This window comes from Podarcis erhardii (genome assembly GCF_964252035.2).
Source record: "Podarcis erhardii genome assembly, chromosome: 1".
NCBI lineage: Eukaryota > Metazoa > Chordata > Lepidosauria > Squamata > Lacertidae > Podarcis > Podarcis erhardii.
Window position 1 is genome coordinate 16,471,638 of NC_138497.1, and position 19,326 is coordinate 16,490,963.

Genomic DNA, 19,326 nt, shown 5'->3' on the forward strand with positions numbered 1-19,326 from the left:
TACACAGCAACATTTTTCTCTTTAATTTTTTATGAGTGACAGTTGCATGAGGTTAGGCATAATGTAGCAAGAGAAATGTATTATTTAAGGAGACCACATCCCAAAGCGCCACTATTTTTTCATGATTAATGCCAGGTTTCTCTCTGGATAATAGACCTTTACCCCTTGGCAACATGCTCTCTGCTTCCCTCACCCGGTAAATCGGTTTGCATCTTTGCTGTTACACCTAATTTGGTCCTCATCTATATAGCAACATCAAAAATATTTGAGGATTGCTGCACTAAAGTTTGAATGCAGGTATGCAACAGCCAACTAAAAGGATGCATAGCTGTGGTCATGCCCTGCAACATGAAAACTGGCTTTTTGTTACAAAAGCTGATCGGTTTAATCAAATTCCAAACCAAGTGTATAGAGAAAATGTAGTTTCTACTAGATACAGAAAACCCTACTGTAAAGTTCATGTATTGCTTTCAAGTCTTCATGTCCTGGTCTTCTACCTGACTAGGACAACAATGCAAGAGATGCATGAACAAATGTTACGGGCTTGGTATTACAGTGGCATTATTTACTGTTGCTTGAAGAACTGACCCTCATAAGGTGTCATTAACTACAGTGGTGCCTCGCAAGACGAAAAGTATCTGTTCCGCGAGTCTCTTCGTCTTGCGTTTTTTTTGTCTTGCGAAGCATTCCTATTAGCGGATTAGCGCTATTAGCGGCTTAACGGCTTAGAAAAAGGGGGGGGGAGGGAAAAGACTCGCAAGACGTTTTCGTCTTGCGAAGCAAGCCCATAGGGAAATTCGTCTTGCGAAGCGCCTCGAAAAACGGAAAACCCTTTCGTCTAGCGGGTTTTTCGTCTTGCGAGGCATTCGTCTTGCGGGGCACCACTGTACTTCTGAAACCCCCTGCTGTACACCATGCAGCATAGGTGGCTGCTGTTCAAAGTATAAATCCCCTTAGGTCTACAGGACCAATTACTAGGTGCTGGCCTTGATTCAGAGTACCATGAAAGAATTGACTCTTCATTAATTCAGGAGGAAAGCAAGGTAGGATTTTGACTCTCCCCCCCCCCCCCAATTGGCTCACATACTTGGTTCATTTGTCAGTTTGTGGGATGCTGGCCCACCCTGCTGCTACCCTTGGCTTCAGGTGTAACTATTTCGAATGATTTAGTCCTTCTGTCTCAGCATTTAACTACAGAATTGTAGCAGCAATTAGTGATGCAACCACACACAATGGACTGTAGTCCTGAAGAGCACAGTGTACTGACATACTATCAAGCTGAATCATGATCATTCGGAGCTGCAGAGCTGCATACAGTGGTAGTTTTATGCCGGAAGAAATTGCTTTCCATTCGTGTAAGGCAAGGCACCCAATTTTCATAGACTCCAGTACTGCATGACCCTCAATGCAAAATCCAGAGTTGCTGAGGGTGCTCCGACCTTCAGGATTTGCTGTGGGTTGGTGGAGGATCAGGGAAAATCCGAAGAGGTTCTAATCCAGAGTTGCTGAGGGTGCTCCGACCTTCAGGATTTGCTGTGGGTCGGTGGAGGATCAGGGAAAATCCGAAGAGGTTCTGCATTAAACCGAGAAAAGCACAAGAGACGTGGACCAGCTGAGGAGCGGGGGCTGTCAGCCTTTTTGTGTTGATGCAAGACTCTGGTGTGGCAGCACCTACTACTGACACACTATCTTCAAAGGGTTGGTCAGGAGTGAATGCAGCCCACCAGCCAAAACGGATTAGCCCCCTCCGCTCAAAGCCAAGGTAGCTCTTTTGGCTGCCCTGGGAGATGCTGGGGCTTGGACTTTGTCCAGCTTCTAAAGGAAGGAAATTCCACCCCATGGCATGTTTACATGATGTGTGTTGTGTCAAGAGTCACATATTAGTGGACAAACTTTGGGTTATTTAAGATATTAAATGGGTCAATTTGACACTCTACAGTACTGTCAAATTGGCCACTCTGTTCATGGCTCAGTGAAATTCCTATAAAGAAAGTTCTCTACTTTGAGAGTAAACTTGGAAGATTTTTTTTTGGGGGGGGCACACGACCAAGTAGAATGTCTGCCACCATCAAAAGGTGAGGGATCTCATCTGGCTTGTATGCAACATTTAGTAGTTTTAACAACTGCAGGAAAATGGATTTGTCTTTCAGTAAGCACAGATTGAGACAAAATTCTAAAATCCTTCTCAATTTTAGGTAATGAGATTATTATCTATGGTTTTAACTTTAAGAGTAGCAGTCATTTTTTTGCATGGAGCAACAAGACACTAGAGTGCTAAAACCTCCATATTTTGCACTAAGAAAACCCAATTGTCAAAAACCATATTTTTCACACAACAGTTTATGCAACTTTCGTAATTACCGGCAGAGTGGACACACAGGTCTGACTTGTCAAGGGGACAGAAATGGAATCATCGGCTTCTTCTGGCCACCACCTATATATAGGCTGCTTCATCATTCTACGTATGGTCAATTGGATGGTTTGAGTCTTCTGTAGATGATGTAGCCCCCCTTAAAAGGCCTTATTGAAACTTTGTTTTGTATGGGTTTTTTTATTGGATACCTACATAATCTGCACTCTTGCTGGAAGATCCTTTCCTTAAGTTAAACGTAGTTTTATGATGAGCAGGTAAAATTCCATTTCTTCTTTATTTAATCCATATAATACACCAGTTTTAGAATTTAAAAACTAGATAAAAGAGCATATTAAATGGCAGGTGTATGAAGTTTTTCTTCATAAAACAATGTCTGAACAAAAAAACCTGAATTATAAAATATTTAAAAATAGGTTGGTACATTTGAACATAGCATTCAACTAAAGCATAAAGATACAGATATAGTATAAAGAAAAATTGTGCCACTTACCTATAATTTTTTTTTTTTTGCTGTTTCTAGGAACTTTTTATTCTGTACATAGGACCATTCTGTACAAAATATGAAGTCTACATTTTTATTACTCATTACAATAAAACAAAGTACAATGTATGTACAATATTAAAATGAAGCCATACTAAAGCCACACACAAAAAAAGACACTTGGTAATATTCTTTTTGACATTCCTGATGTACAGGCATAAAATTTTGGAGAACATGGGAAGATGGCTAACACTGAACTTTATGAAGAACAACAGTCACCAAAACTATATTTTATTTGCACGTTTTTATTTTGGATGTATTAGTTTTTAGAATAATTTAATACAGAACTTATACAGAGCATAAAAATGGTGATAACAAACAAGCCAAACAATTAGTGCTGCTAAATTTTAGAATATTGCTTAGGCAAGTTTGTCAACTGGCCTAAAATCTCAAGAGCAAGTTTTCATGGCATAATTTTCCTACCTATCCCAGAACGTTAGCTTTTTGGTGAATGTTTATCTTCAGTAAAGAGAAAAAATAAAATCTAGACAGTGAAAGATCTTATACGTTGAGCGTTACACAGTCAACCAAACATTGATATACAATATTTTCCCACTCCCCCAGAGGATAACATTAGTTTGAATGCTTCTTTCCAGAAACCTCTTTCATGAACCTACTGAACAGCCTAATTATAAAAAGGTATTTGACAGGTTACCAGCTAAAGATGGAAGTTCAAACAATGGTATATCAAAATACATATAGACGTTGCAGTTTGCAATTAAAAAAGCACCCTTTCCCACCACCTCAAAAAGGGAAGACATCTTTAATCTGCTTTAAATTACTTGTTTTTTCATGGTAAACCATATTTATTTTCAAGTTTAACAGGAATTGTTTTTACACAGAATGGGTATTTTATTTGAAGCTTGGAGTGGTCTTTATATTAATTTAGTTCTGCCTTACCACTAATTCCCATCACACCACATATGATTTCTCCCCATAGCTTTTGCAATAAATATTGGACATTTTGTTTTAAGTGAGACCAGACAGCAGGTACTACATCTGCACAAGGTTACTATAACTGCCTGTTTCGCACAATAATTTTAATGGATTCACGATACCTCATTTCCTTAAAAACTTATTTTAAAGAAGCCACATGTTTTAACTTTTTCTGCATTAAAACACTGTTTGCTACTGCCAGAGACAAAAGAAAGAAGTTGCTGGTTCTAAATAAAACACAACTGGAACCCAGCTCTTAACCAGGATACAAAAGTCTAAAAATACTGGCCACCCTGAGAGAAATCAAATATCGAAGACAAAGCACTATATATATATATCTATAGAAAATTTCTTCGTGCTTTCCCATCCACAACAATAAAAAAGAGCTCACAACATGCACGTAATCTTGTGGAATATATAGCAGCATTTGAAGATCAACAGTAACTCGGATGAGTTTTTTTTCCTTGTGAGGTGTGTATGTTTTACATGTGCTTTTCACCACAGAAAACAATATGACAGCAGAACTTCTGTAACTCATTTCTCAGCTTTTAAGACAGGCATCTGAAAAATGCATAATGCAATGAGGATCTGTTGCCTTATTAAATATAATATGAAAAGGTACTAATGCTGCATTCTTATCAAATTATATCATCCAGAGAAATGTATCCAGCTAGCTGGTCTCATGATGTCTACAAAAAGAACTCTTAGAGCTCAAAATATGCCATGCAGTAAAAACTCAGGTAAGGGAGAAAAACACTGAAGTCATTCTGGTAAATGAAATAATAGTTCTTTTTGGGAAAACCAAAGTAAGTGTTATGCAATGACTTATTTTTTGTTTTTTTAAATGCAATTTATTTCTAATCAAGGCAGACAGGATTTCAGTTTTAGGAACACAAATTCTTTTTCTAGCAGGTCAGTTCCAAAATACTCAGCTTCTATTACATGCTAAAAGATTGGAAAATATGGCTTCAATCCATATAAAGTACTTTGAGGGTGCCTCTCTCTGAAATAATTTTCAGAGCTCCCAGAAATTAGCCGTGATTGAAGATTGTCATGAAAATTGCCATTCTGTAAGCTGAACTGAGAGAATAATTTAACTGTGTGTGTTTCCAAGCTTCCAGGAATTTGTCAAGGCAGTAATGCAGGTTTGTTTCCCCCCCCCCCCCGGAAGTTTTTTCAGTGTTATAAAAATGCCTAATAGGTTTTCGGTGAATTTAAAAACTCGACTATTGCCACAGTACCAACTTTGGGGACAGGAAGAATAGAAAGAAAATGGCCTCCGCCTACCAGGCATTTCTGTACTGCAGCTTCTAATTAGGAAAACCCATGCAAGGCCACTTTGCCCACACAGAAAGCAGTTCCATATAAAGAAAGAAAAAAAAAGGAATGTGCAGTCACACATGCATTTTCTTGTGCGCCTGCACATATATGATGTACATGAGCCACAAGCTGCAGCCGACTGTAGTCCAACAGGTGTACATACTGCAAACAATATGATCAACGTTATGGTTTCATGGTTTTCCATATACAGAACTGCTTTCCATGCCCCGCACAAAAGAGGGAAGGTGGAGCAGCCAAAAAGGTTTAGGGAGGTTGTGTGATTTGCGCCAAGGCTGTTCTTCTCTCAGTAATAATATGGAGGGGGAAAAGTGCATGCTTCCGACTGGCTAGTACTATGCCAACATCCTCAAGGAAGTGTCTTCGTTTAATACTTGTCAACCCAAGGTTCTGCATATAGAATCTGATAATTTACCATTGTTTGAACAACTAATCTTGAGCTGCGCATACTGTATCAAAGTTATTGCCTAAAGAAATGGGATTGGGGAAAAAGCTTTGACTTGTGTGTAACTGATCAGTATGGCACAAAAAAAGTAAGTTCTCTACTGTGGAACAGAGTCCAGAAAAAAGGGTTTTCCTCCAAATAAGATTTCACTTGAATAGTCTAATGCCCATCATGCGTTATTAGATCATCAGCTCGGCAATGGGACTCCAAGGCTTTCATGGTATAGATATCCTGAGGCAGTTCGGACTTGCGGCGCACAATAACACGATCCTTTTTCTGTTCCTTCTGTGCCTAAAATCAAAATGCATTTTTTTTAATGCAATGATTTAATCCACAATAGGCTGGTTTTTTGGGTGAAGAAAAGTATTATTAGCAAGCTTACGACAGCAAGTTGGCAATACAACCTGGCCACTGCTGGAATGACTTGGTTGATGCAATGCTTATCCATACACGACACCCCTCTGAATACATTTTTGGATTCTCCTGGTTCTTTGGGAAGCCACCAAGTCCATAAATTTAACAGTCAGTACATACTATCATACCATTTGTAAGTTGTTAAGGCTAATAGCCATGCCCCCTGGTGAGCAGTCATGTAGCAAACTGTCCTACCCACTCCCTCTTTCGGCTACAGGTGCCCATTCCAATTGTGCGGCTACCACCAAGACAGCACCATCCTACGAGTCAGCCATAGGTTCATGGAAGCACAGTGCAGCACTACAATGGATGGAATGGCATGTTTTGATTACTCACCCAAGTAGGTCAGTAAGTCCAGAAGTAGTGTACATGGATGCATATGCAGCTGCCATACATAGAACTATGGTTTTCTTTATTGGGGAGACACATCTATACTATTCCTGCCTGCCTCCTACTGTTATTTGGCCCAAAGCGAGAAAGACCATGGCCTTGCACTCAGCTCTTTTGCCAGTTGGAGAGATGCATAGCAGTGCTATGACAGCTGTGAGCCAGGCTTTCAAATGCAGGCATAGGCTCCTACAACAACACTGAGGATGGAAAAAAATAGCAGGTTGCAGGGACAGAAATGGGGGAAGGAGAAACACAGGTGACATAGGTTTGGGGGTGAGCACCTGCCCACCCCCTTATAATGATTTATATTCAGTCACTAACCAAGTTTCTTGGAGTAAGATACTGTCAAAACCTTTGATATAATCAATGAGGTTGGGGTCAGTAGCTTTGTTCTTCCATCCAGCTGTATTCCAGGAAATAAACGTTTTACGTGTTTAATATGTTTGGATCGCCAATGTTTTATGGATGGGTTTTTCCTTCTTTCTCTTTTATGATTTTATTGTCTAAATTATGCCAATAAAGGCTGAATGAATGAATTTATATCCTTATGCAGTCCTTATGCAGTTTTAGCCTCAAAAACCTGTGTAGTAAGTAATCATGGGCACGATCTGAATTAGGTCAGGACTTTAAAATCCAAGATGCTGAGGGGTGGGGTAGAGGGAGCAGGAATAACAACCAATGATCATTTTCTATCTCCCTGAAGTATGGACCAGTTTCTACTTGACAATGAAGCCTTCTAATGAAACCAACTGCTATTAATGTCTGCACCATATTTAAATATGCAGTATCTCTATGTTTAAACCAGGAATCACCAACTTTTTTGAGCCTGAGCACATCTGGAATTTTGACAGTGCACTGGACACTACCACCTCTGATTGCTTCCCTCCCCTCTTCGGTCTTCATGCACAATTGTGCATGTGCAGGCACTAATGCATACACATGTGTATCCGTGTGCGCACACCCACACACCCCATGCCCTTTTGTTTGTCAAAGGGTAAAAATCGCATCCAGTAGAATTAAAACTTATCCTCTTAAATTTGCCTCCCCACCAGCAAATGAAAGTCCACAGTGGTAGACTGCACAGTAAAGATCACAAATCTGGTCCTTGTGGCCAGCACCACAAACACATTCACCCAAGGGCATAGATCCCATGATTCAACACGGGATGAGAACAAAACCCCCAACAAATCACATAACACATCTATGCACAAAGATGTGGCCTATAATTAGATGGTAACTTTGAGATGTTCCCTTGCAAAAAAAATTATGAGGATCTGTGCTGCAGAACCATGTTTTTTTTGTACTGGCAGAACTGGAAACCACCAGATGTGTGATGGTTACGGTTCAGTCTATGGAGGCACATGCGATCTTTGATTCGATGGTGGTAGTGGTAGGGCAAACCTATTAAAATTCTGCAATGTCAATTGGATCCATTTTATTGGATTCATTATGTGTGTGTGCATGTACGTGTAGACACAGCTTTTTCTCCGTTCTTTTACTCCTGATGCCTGTGGCATGCCATCCCCACCCCTTTCACTCTTCCTCTACCCTCTTGGTCACTTCACTTGGTCTTGAAAAGCACACAGAGCTGAAAGAGGAAGCAGAAAGGAGTCTTACAATTTCTTCCTTTAGCTCTCTGCATTTTTCAAGGAAAACCCTCAACACCTTCTGAAAAAAGGGGCAGCTAGGGGGTGAGCTTAGAAGCTTTGTGGGTGCCAGGAGATACCCAAGGGGGCCATTGCAACCACAGGCACCACATTCATGGAACCTGATAACTAGATGTGCGTTGATTTCTCAGTGTGGCTTTGGCAGAGAGGGCATCAAGACTCACTGGCAATCCTCTGATGTCAGGGAAGCCAGGGCTGAGCAGTGTTGTGCTTAGGCAGCAGACACAGGATGAGGGAATAAAAAAACATGGAATTTCAATAAGCGAGTTCTGTTAAGCAATCTCTTCACTGTGCAGTGGTACCTCGGGTTAAGTACTTAATTCATTCCGGAGGTCCATTCTTAACCTGAAATTGTTCTTAACCTGAAGCACCACTTTAGCTAATGGGGCCTCCTCCTGCTGCTGTGCCACCAGAGCACGATTTCTGTTCTCATCCTGAAGCAAAGTTCTTAACCTGAAGCACTATTTCTGGGTTAGCGGAGTGTGTAACCTGAAGTGTATGTAACCCGAGGTACCACTGTATATTCGTTGAAATACCCACTTCACTTTAATGGTTCTGAAGCTACTTAATAAACACGGGGGGGGGGGGGGAATTCTCACTGCTCACATATGCAACGGGACATGGTCAACAGCTACAATAACTATTTTACTGACCAGAAGAAACTACTTAGAAATTACTAAAATTATTCTGCTCGTTTCAAATTTGTCATTTAGAGAGGAAAAGCATAACTACTAACCAAAATGAGTAATTTCTAAATCAAGTTTGGAACGAGTAGGCTAATTTTTCTTCCTATGTGCTTACCGGACAAGCTTCTTCTTTCACTGTCTTTTTCAGCACCTGCAAGTCTTCAATTAAAGGCCCATCTGTTTCCATTGCAACAGGACTGCTCACCAGACAGGTGTCACTAAATACTGAGTACTAACCAAATGCAAAATGTTTTATGTCAGAATTTTTGATGGCAAAGCTTAAGATTAGCAACAGCAATTTTACTGACAGAAATGTTACCCTCACACTTGATTAAGAGTAATTTACACATTTTGCTGCACAAATCGAGTTTTGGATTAAACCATGAACTGTTATAGCTTTTATCTTAAAAAAACAGGAGATCTGATAGTCCAAACTGCTTGTTGAAATCTAATAAAGCCGTATGTCCAATGGAAATAATGAAATGAGCATAAAAATAATCGTCTAAGGTTCATTTTGTCAGCGTTGAAACCCGTTAGTTAAGGGTGAGACACGACTGAGGTTTTTTGAAACTGTGTAAGGTGGAGAAAATGTGTTGTTCTATCCAATAAAACCCATTTGCAGATTAAAAACAAAAACAAAAACAAAAAAAAACAGAAAATAACTTCACACAGTGCTTAATTTATGGAATCTGCTGCCAGAGAAGGAGGTTATGACCACTAGCTTAAATGGCTTTAAAGGGGAATGCCTTACTTGTGAGGCTTCCCAGAACATCTGACTGGTTGTTGTGGGAAACAAGATGCTGAATAGTGCACTATTGCTCTGATCCAGAAGGGCTAATACGTTTCTGCAATGGAAATATGAAACAATATGGTTCTCCCAGTTTGGCTTTATGAACCCAGCCCCCTTATCCTGCACCACCTTTGAGACTTTGAAGGATTTCCAAACTAGACACGCTAAATTGGTGTGATGGGAAATTCAAATGAGAAACAGTCGGGTACGTTCAGTCAAACCCTAAACTAGCTCCTAGGACCCAAGATACAATCAAAAGTAACCTTTAGAGCAAACATTTTTATACTGGTTGATGACCTACCATTTTAAAATTTAGTAGAAGAATTTAAGACCAATCATTACACAAAATGGTGGCTAAAGGTATGCCAGGAAAAGAAGACCAGCATGCTAAAATATTTGCATTAGCCCAATTATTGGTATCAGCACTTCCCAATAATAAGAAGCTATATTAAATAAATAAAAAAATTGCCCAGTAGCACCTTAGAGACCAACTAAGTTTGTTCTGGGTATCAGCTTTCGTGTGCATGCACGCTTCTTCAGATACCAAGTGTGCATGCACACGAAAGCTTATACCCAGAACAAACTTAGTTGGTCTCTAAGGTGCTACTGGGCAATTTTTATTTTATTTTTACTGCATCAGACCAACACAACTACCTACCTGAATCAAGAGACTATATGGTCTTGTTTGCACCTCAGTAAAACATAGTTGATAGCATTATATCCAAACCAGAGACTGTGGTTTGTTTCACCCAGACAAACTATGATATCCAGTTTGGATGCAACTGTAAGCCAAGGATCATGGTTTGTTTCTCTTAAGTGCTATCCAGAAGCAACAAAGCAGGCAAGATCATGGTAAACCATGAACTATGGCCTACTGGGATGTGCAAATGGGGCCAATGAAGTTTTATGAGTCAGCAAATCTGCTCTAAGATAAGTCACTAATTTGAACAATTATCCAACAGACCAATTAATCCTTTAATATATTTTCTGCATGAAATTCATTTTATAATAACTTATTAGTGATACTAAATTAACCTGAACAACAATATGTTTATATGTAATTGGGTCCACTATTTATACAAACTGATCCACACAAGCAGCATGCATGCATGCATGCATGCATGATTACTTTATAAAAAGTGAAAGAATTACAAATTCTGAGATCAACATTGGCATTGGTGTACTTTCACACCAAATCTTCTTTTATGTAATTTAATAAAGCAACGTATTACAAAGCAAAACCAAACCAATGGTAATTTACTTAATATTGTTTGAAAAAGAAGTCTATTTTAAAAAAAGTATCATGGTAGCAAATTTCTATGTTCCCACAGTGTTCAACAGGGTTTATTTCTATGTAGGATTACCACCTCTGTGCCTCAAAAACCATGGCAGTTGTAGCGACTGACCATATTTGCATAGCTAACATCAATGCCAATTCTAGACTCCTTTCGTAGTTTACTCCCTTCACAATTTTACACATCTTTACTCAGAAATAAATCCCACCAAGTTTCACAGGATTTACTTCACTGTAAGTATGTCTAGGGTCAAGTGCAACCCCAGTAAGGTCTTAATCAATAAAATTTTCTACTAGGAGTGTTGTCAATATTCTTTGGCTGCTTCAGACATGCTATCTGATAGAATAAATGCTGCAGCATACTCAAATTCATCCAAATAAAATTATGTGAATATGTACTTCTAGTAACAATCTTCTCTATAGCTATTACAATGTTAGCTGGAGATTTAAACCAGATTGCCATTCAACAACAACAGAAAATTGCTCAGCAAATGATATGTCTGCACTAAAACTTAAAATAGTTTTCAGACCTGTTTAAATTGTCATGATTCCTAACTGAGGAATTCTGGGACTTTCAGTTCTTTTTATACAACAATGATTTCCAATACTCCTTCTTGCTGACCTCCAATTAAACCAATTCGAAAACTAGTTTAAATTTCTACTGTAGATGTGCTAAAAGAGAGTCCTATTGCTGCAGTTCAATCCCATGAGTGAAGTTCAGCTCACAGAAGAGAGGTAATTCCTGCCAATTCCAAATTCAGCTCTGTGCCTCCTGAAAACCTGAACCAGAGGAGGGATGGAGGACCCTACAGAACAGCGTGGGAAGTGGTGTAAGAGGCTGCAGGGGGAATTGGAGAAATCAGCCTCCTTCCTTCTACTGGATCTCCCACCCTTTGGTGAACAGAAGGGCTACTCTGGATGCAAACCAGAGGGATTTTAATCTATTTGTTTTATTCCATGAAATTTATATACCACTTGAATTGGGGGCGGGGAGAGACATCTCAAAAGCTGTTGTGACCAAGTCTGCCAACAGGCCACTGGCACAATGACATTTTAAAACACCCTTACAGATTTAATGTATCACTTGAATTATTTCTTTATTTCATAAAATGTGTACACCACTTGATTTTAAAAAAATACTCAAAGCAGTTTACAAAATGATAAAACAATAAAAAGGAGTAAAAACCCCCCACAACCCTACTTTAAAACATGCAAAAGGTAAAATACTAAAACTGATTAAAATGACCTCAACTTCCTAAGCATCTGGGTCGGCTTGTCCAAACAGGTGCCAAAAAAGAGTACAGTGAAGGCACCTGCTTGATCTCAACAGGCAAGGAATATTAGGGCTGGTTCTAATTAAATATTTTGCTAGTCCTGTTTTTTTCAGGCGAGGGTTAAGAAGTATGTGGAAAACACATAAACCCGCATTTGTGGTGTCTGATGAGTCACAATTATGAGAGCAGCATCTTGCAATGTTCCTGGGACCTCTCCCAGAAATTATGTATGTTGTTTTCTGCGTGGACTTTTCCAACATTACATACAAACAGTGGATTCTGTTGGCTTGTCAATAATTGGTTCATACATGAATACTGTTCTCTGGCTCACCTGTGGCAGCTACAGCTCTTAGAAGAAGTATTTATTAAAGACTGACCATGTGATGAAGCGCTTTTAACAACCAGGCTATTGTGTGGTATTTGTTATTGCCACACGGACAATTGGAAACCACCCAAAGATGCACACTTCAGCCACACCGAGTCATCTTCTTTAATTACTTTAAAAAATGTGAGTAAGGAAATGTTACATTCATGGTGGCCCTTACTGTTCCAGCAGTATCTAATGTACAGTTGAAATGTTCAGCCTCTGAACGTTTTTGAAATACCTGGGGATTTGATTTGGCTAGATTTTCTATTTTAACCCAAGCTTCTTCCCGTTCCTTCATTTTTAGCTTCTCCCTAGGGGAAAAAACCCACACACGTCACAGAAAAAGCTCAACGAACTTTTCAAATAAATCAAATTACCAAATTGCTTTTGACACTACAGAAAAGGACAGGTGTTTCTTTTGTATTTACTTGTTTAACGTCGGACATATATTTAAATATAACAGAGGGTTAAACAGCCGTAAGATATCATGAATAGTACATATTGGGGTTAGAGAATAATTTCAGAAATGATCCTCTCCCCACTCCTCCACATACCAGAAAACCCTTAGTCATTACAAGATAAGCTCAACCCCACTCCAAACCTTGCCATGGCTGGAAGTATCTTTTCCCACCCCACTTAACCAAATTTTGAAGGGGTGTGTATTTGTGTAGGGCTGGTGAAACGCTGTGCCCTGCCTGAGGTAGTTTTTCCTCAGAATGAGGCATTAGGTTTGAAGTGACCACAAAGATTGCCTATGCCACCACTTAGCTGAAACGGTGGTAAATGCTGTTTAAAGAGACTGGTTCTGTGTAGTGTTGGCTGCTGTTATGGCAAAACGATGGCACTCTGGTGGCCAAATTTCTGTGGCTACTTCACCCACAAAGCCTCAGGATGAGGAGTGGTGAGATCCATGCTCTGGACAGACCTGCTGTTAAGAGCACCGCCACTCAATGCCTTGTGGTGGTGGTCCATGGTGACCAGGCAGTAGTGGAAGGATGGTTGTGATGGTGGGCAGTAACAACAATAATTTTATTATTTGTACCCAGCCACTCTGGGCAGCTTCCAACAAATATAAAAGCATAACAGGCAGTGACAATCAGCTTCGTGGGCAGTATGCATTGTGGTTCACCTTGCCTCATCATAGGGCTAGCCTTGGGAGGGAGAGAATGTAGCAGCTATGGGTAAAACTTGAGGGTTGCTTATGCAATTTTTCCATTCTTCTTTATGCACCGGCCACAAGTAATATGGCCCCCTCTCCCATTTCAAAGCTGCCCCTTGAAATATATGAGGAAATGCAGGGTATAAATATTTCTCCTTACTCCAGGAAATAAAATTCTCTGTTCTTCCTGGAGGAACATGAATAAAACTCCCAGAGTTCCTGTGGACGATGGGATTGCTGAGCATGCTCAGCAACATTTAGGGCAGAGAGCCATTGGCTTTTGTGGGGCTTCCCCTCTTTCTCCTCCACAACTTTTAATCTGGTGAAGTGTAGAAAAGGAAGAAGAGGGACTGACACTCTGCAATCTGATGATAGAGGTGTTTCCTAGGGCTGGGACTTTTTGAGCTCTGGATGAATCCCAGAAATTGCTCAAGCCTCCCCCAAGTATTCTCCAAAACAAGACGGTGAATTGTGAATCAGCCCATTTTTGATTGAGATTAATGGGATTCACACAGCTCCAGTAAGCACTGTGAAACAATATACGGGCATGCAATATAAACTAATCATGATGATAATAGCAGGAAGAGAACATTTTCAAGGAGCTAAACAGTTGTTATTGTTTTTATATATATATATATATATATATATATATATATATATATATATATATGTGATAGTGCTTATTCTAATAAATCAGTGGAAAACAAAATGAAAGGGGAAAAAAGGAAGATGTTCAAGAGGAAACTTACTTAACTTTTTCTGCTTTAAATTGCTGTGTGCAGTCATCAAACAGTTTTTGGTTCATCTCCATGAATAGTTTCAGAGCATTGTAAATCAAGCCATGTATTGTCCTATAAAGTAAAATTTTGGCTTCAGAATGACGATGATAATAATAATAATAATAATAATAATAATAATAATAATAATAATAATTTATTTATACCCTGCCCATCTGGCTGGGTTTCCCCAGCCACTCTGGGCGGCTTCCAACAGGATATAAAAATACAATAGTCTATTAAACATTAAAAGCTTCCCTAAACAGGGCTGCCTTCAGATGTCTTCTAAAAGTAATAATTACATAATATCTCTTCTGGAAGTTTGATTATTTCAAAATACACACACACCATAAAAACCAAAAATTAGTCACTGGATGCTTCCATTAGCTAAAGTATGCATTATAACTTCTCAACACCAAAAAACAAGCACTCTTTAGATGTTGTATTGCTCTACTCTTGAATATCAATGCTATAATTTCAGCAATTTAAACATTTATCGTCCATATTACAAAATTCCACGCAGTAACAGAAGCCTCAGTAAAAGAAGTAAGAACATTGCCAATACTTGAAACTACATCTAACATGTTTCTAGCAACTGATGTGAAAATTATGCAACATTATGCAGACATACTGGGCTAAAATGTTTCCTGAGCACAGCTGTATTGTCTCTACAAGGTATTTTCCTGATAGATTACAGCCACTGGCAGTGGTGGGAGAATTTTGGTTACTCTATCAGCTCATTTCTTAAGCTAAAATTAGCAGATTAGAAAATGGTATTGGGGGTGGGGAGAGAAAGTAAAAGCTCGTCACCTGAATTAGGCAGCACTCCCTGCCAGAGAAGTTAAGTTATTCTGCAAAAATAATCTCTCACATGTTAGGCCATCAGATACAAAAGACAAACCAGTTTTATGGCTCCTTGCATCATGCAAGTTAAACACGTACAAAGGTGTGCCATATACTCTGTGTATGTGACTGCGCAGAGTGATATTACTCATGCTTAGGACAGAATGACTGGACAGCCACAAGTGGTGAAGCAAAAAAAATACAGACTGCCAAATCTTCAATTAAGTAATCCATGTTACTTTAAAACCAATGTATCAATGGATTACTGACATCCAGTTAGTGTAAATCAACTTTTAATACTGTCTACTCAGCATTTTCTTTCACTGTGCTGATTTAACATGCATTGTTGGCTACTCTATCAGTAGTCATTAGTCTGCCACTACCATCAGCATTCGCACAGTAGCTCAGTTAAAAGGTCCTTTAGGCAAATAGCAGTTGCAAAATCAAGGTGGCTAGTAACAGGTTCATGCTAGAATTCTAAACTACTGTGTGGATGAAAACTGACAAAGGAGAGACATGCGATATGAAAATACAACCAACTAGGACAGAAATGCAGAAAGAAGGAAAAGAGGAAAAAGAGGGGAAATAATATAAACTTATAATGATGATAGTAATAATTTATTATTTATACCATGCCCATCTGGATGGGTTTCCCCAGCCACTCTGGGCAGCTCCCAACAAAATATTCAAAACACGATAAATCATGAAACATTAAAAACTTCCCTAAACAGGGCTGCCTTCAGATGTCTTCCAAAAGTCAGATAGTTGTTTATTTCCTTGACATCTAATGGGAGGGCGTTCCACAGGGCAGGCGTCACTACCGAGAAGGCCCTCTGCCTGGTTCCCTGTAACCTCACTTCCCGCAGTGAGAAAACCACCAGAAGGCCCTTGGAGCTGGACCTCACTGTCTGGGCTGAACAATGGGGGTGGAGACACTCCTTCAGGTATACTGGGCCAAGGCCACTGAGGGCATTAAAGGTCAGCACCAACACTTTCAATTGTGCTTAGAAATGTACTGGGAGTCAATTGGTGATCATGGGTTACAATTCATAGTGAGGGATTAACAGGTGATAGCTCCCCCAGGGGACGCGGGTGGCACTGTGGTCTAAACCACAGAGACTAGGGCCAGTGGCGTAGCGTGGGTTGTCAGCACCTGGGGCAAGGCAAGTAATTTGCACCCCCTAACCCGTGGATTTGCGCCCCCTAACCCGTGGATTTGCGCCCCCTAACCCTAACCCCCAGATGTTGCGCCCGGTGCGGCCGGCCCCCTCTGCACCCCCCACGCTACGCCACTGACTAGGGCTTGCCAATCAGAAGGTCGGCAGTTCGAATCCCTGCCACCCTAGCAGTTCGAAAGCACGTCAAACTGCAAGTAGATAAATAGGTAGCGCTCTGGCAGGAAGCTAAACGGCGCTTCTGTGCGCTGTTCTGATTCGCCAGAAGCAGCTTAGTCATGCTGGCCGCATGACCCAGAAGCTGTACACCGGCTCCCTCGGCCAGTAAAGCAAGATGAGCGCCGCAACCCCAGAGTCGTCCACGACTGCACCTAACAGTCAGGGTCCCTTTACCTTTACCTTAGCTCCCCCAGGGCAAACATTTCAAGCTTGCTGGATGGAACAATCCCCCTTCTCCTCCCACTGTGTGCTGTTCTACGGGTTTCTACTGAATCTCCACAGAGCCAATTTTGTGGGGGTGTGGGGAGAGGAGAAGAGGGGAGGGAAGCCCCACTGCATGTGGAAGCTGCTAAAATCATGGGGAGGGCGGGACTTCCTTTTGGAAGCATCTTGTTGCATGTGAGGGGCACTGACATTCTGACTTTTGGACTTCAAGGCCCACATATGTGACTCCAGGTGATTGACAGGTGGGCAGCCCCACCCATCTGTCAAATTTGGCCTACAAGGCATATCCCGAGAAGGATCTGGCCCATGGAGGCAAAAGTGTTCCCCACCTCTTGTATGCAGCAGGGTGGGGGGGCTGTGAACCAGACTTGCCCCACTATGCCATTGTGTGTGGCATCTACAAGGTGGGCTGATTTGTGAACAGCGATTTTAAGGACGTGTGCCTGAGAACTCTGCATAGATATGGAAGAACCTACCCAATCACTCTTTCTTAGCTCCTTATTGTGATGTGACATTTACCTTCACCTAACCTGCTTGAGAGAAATACTTCCGACCGATTACAATCTTGTATATCTATGAGGAAATTGCAGCACAAACTTTATTGAGATTTATATTTCTATAAAAATGCTGTGACATGAACAGAGTCAGACTTTAGGGCATCAAGCAATATACTACTACTTACTTGTTCCAGTGTGTCTTTGAATTTCGGTACAAGGATGGAAACATGATGGGCAAAATCTTTGCTGCGTTGTCACTGATTAAGCTCATAATATACTCATTATTCCAGTAGTATAGTGCTCGTTCTGCCACCTAAGAGACATGGGAGCATTTTACCATTCAACAACTCTAACATACTGTACACTTTATACAGTTCTCTCATTTTGGGAAGCAGATAATCCTTTTTCCATCTCAACTTGAGCTCTTCTGTTCCCCTGCCTGCTGCTTCCTTAGGTGCACTTTTATGTTTTCTGTGTGAGCATCCACTAGAAATCCAAACTGGTACCGTCAAAAGCAACAGAAAGACTAGCTGTACTTTTGTTTACTGATAATAGAGAGGAGACTTCACAGCTGCAGTAGCTGAGTTCATTCCTTTCCTGCCCTCAGCCAGTCTTAAAATATTGTGCCTAACAACATACTGAAAGGTGGTCCATTTAAAAGGCATGTAACATATTCACTAAGCAGTGATTAATGCAGTGTAATGTCAAAATGTCAAACTTAATTACAGTACTGCATTTATTGGAATTACCAACCTGGAAATGTGGACTGGAGACACACTTGGCTAGCTGCCTGAAAAGAGGTTCCATAACCTTTACAAATTCAGATGGTTCAATAACATCTAAAATTTCTTCTAATTCATTTAAAAACATAACTTCTTTTGGACTGTGAGTCTTTGGCCAGTACTTGAGTAGTGCCATCACCACCTGTAAAGAAAAGAGGGAGGAGGGAATGTTCAGGACATTATAAATCTGTCCAGTGATTTATCATGGATTGCTTGCATTGACTGCCACCATTATGAAATAATTGTAACAACAATATACACTCAAGATTCTTGACTAATGGCAGGCATTATAGTTTTGCTTTGCAATTAAAAACTGTTAATGAAGGTTGAATGTGATTTTGTTTTTAAAACACTTTGACCCTCTGCAAACAGGATGGAAGAAAGGCTAAGTAATTCTTAAGAGGAATGATCTCAAAATAACAACATATTTTCCAGTATTGTTTGAAATTTCTCATGCACATGTTTTTCTGTATATGTTTTTCTGTATAGTCATGCTGATTATGAAGAATGTGCTCATAGTGATTGGAGATCCTGGAGAGATCAAAGTTTGTTACCTCCAAGTAACAAACACAGGTTTTAATGTTTTTTGGTTAAGCAGGTGATTTTACTATTTATGACTCTCACTGATGTTCTTAATAAGAGATGAGGAAGCACTAAACTCGTAGCTAATATCTGCATGACAAAATACATCTGTTGAGGTTTTTCAGTGTCTCCTACAAGCACATTGAAAAACTATTCACACTATTTTCATTTCCAACTGAAAACGCAAATAGAATAGACATGGGTGGGGAACATCTGGCCAGTGTGCCAAATTAGACTCAGAATGAGTCTCAATTTGACCCATAAGGTCATTTCTCCAAACCACACCCACCTGTTCCACACCTGACATCATATGCGATGGCAGGTAGAGATGGGTCTGTCAGTGCATGACTGTAAGTCTTAAAATGCATTCTGATTGTATTGGCAAGGGAAGCTTGATGTCACTGCAATCAGCTGATTAGCAAGTAGAACATTGTACCAATTCATAACTTATTTCAGGGGACAAGGTAGTTGCCCTGCAATCAATCAAATGTATTTCCATTATATTATTTTGGTAAAAACTTTTAAAGATGTTGTTTAAAAGTAAGAAAAGAA

General features: G+C 40.1%; 1 protein-coding gene and 1 long non-coding RNA gene across 7 annotated transcripts in view; both read right to left on the reverse strand.

The window, feature by feature from the left end:
• The window catches only part of LOC309345559, a 351,011-nt gene continuing 331,685 nt past the window's right edge, over positions 1 to 19,326 (reverse strand). Inside the window, exon 2 of the long non-coding RNA XR_014158302.1 lies at positions 1 to 619. This is a non-coding gene — a long non-coding RNA (uncharacterized lncRNA). The remainder of the gene's footprint in view (positions 620 to 19,326) is intronic.
• The window catches only part of PPP2R5C (protein phosphatase 2 regulatory subunit B'gamma), an 80,956-nt gene continuing 64,565 nt past the window's right edge, over positions 2,936 to 19,326 (reverse strand). For 4 of the 6 annotated variants that reach the window (XM_081861771.1, XM_081861770.1, XM_081861775.1 and 1 more), the window contains 6 exons: positions 18,164 to 18,334; positions 17,596 to 17,723; positions 14,425 to 14,526; positions 12,755 to 12,827; positions 8,907 to 9,023; positions 2,936 to 5,925 (listed from right to left, as the gene is read on the reverse strand). In XM_081861771.1, the coding sequence (XP_081717897.1) occupies positions 5,794 to 5,925; positions 8,907 to 9,023; positions 12,755 to 12,827; positions 14,425 to 14,526; positions 17,596 to 17,723; positions 18,164 to 18,334 (723 nt within the window). In that variant the 3' untranslated portion in view covers positions 2,936 to 5,793. The remainder of the gene's footprint in view (positions 5,926 to 8,906; positions 9,024 to 12,754; positions 12,828 to 14,424; positions 14,527 to 17,595; positions 17,724 to 18,163; positions 18,335 to 19,326) is intronic. The other 2 variants (XM_081861772.1, XM_081861774.1) reach the window with 1 other exon arrangement.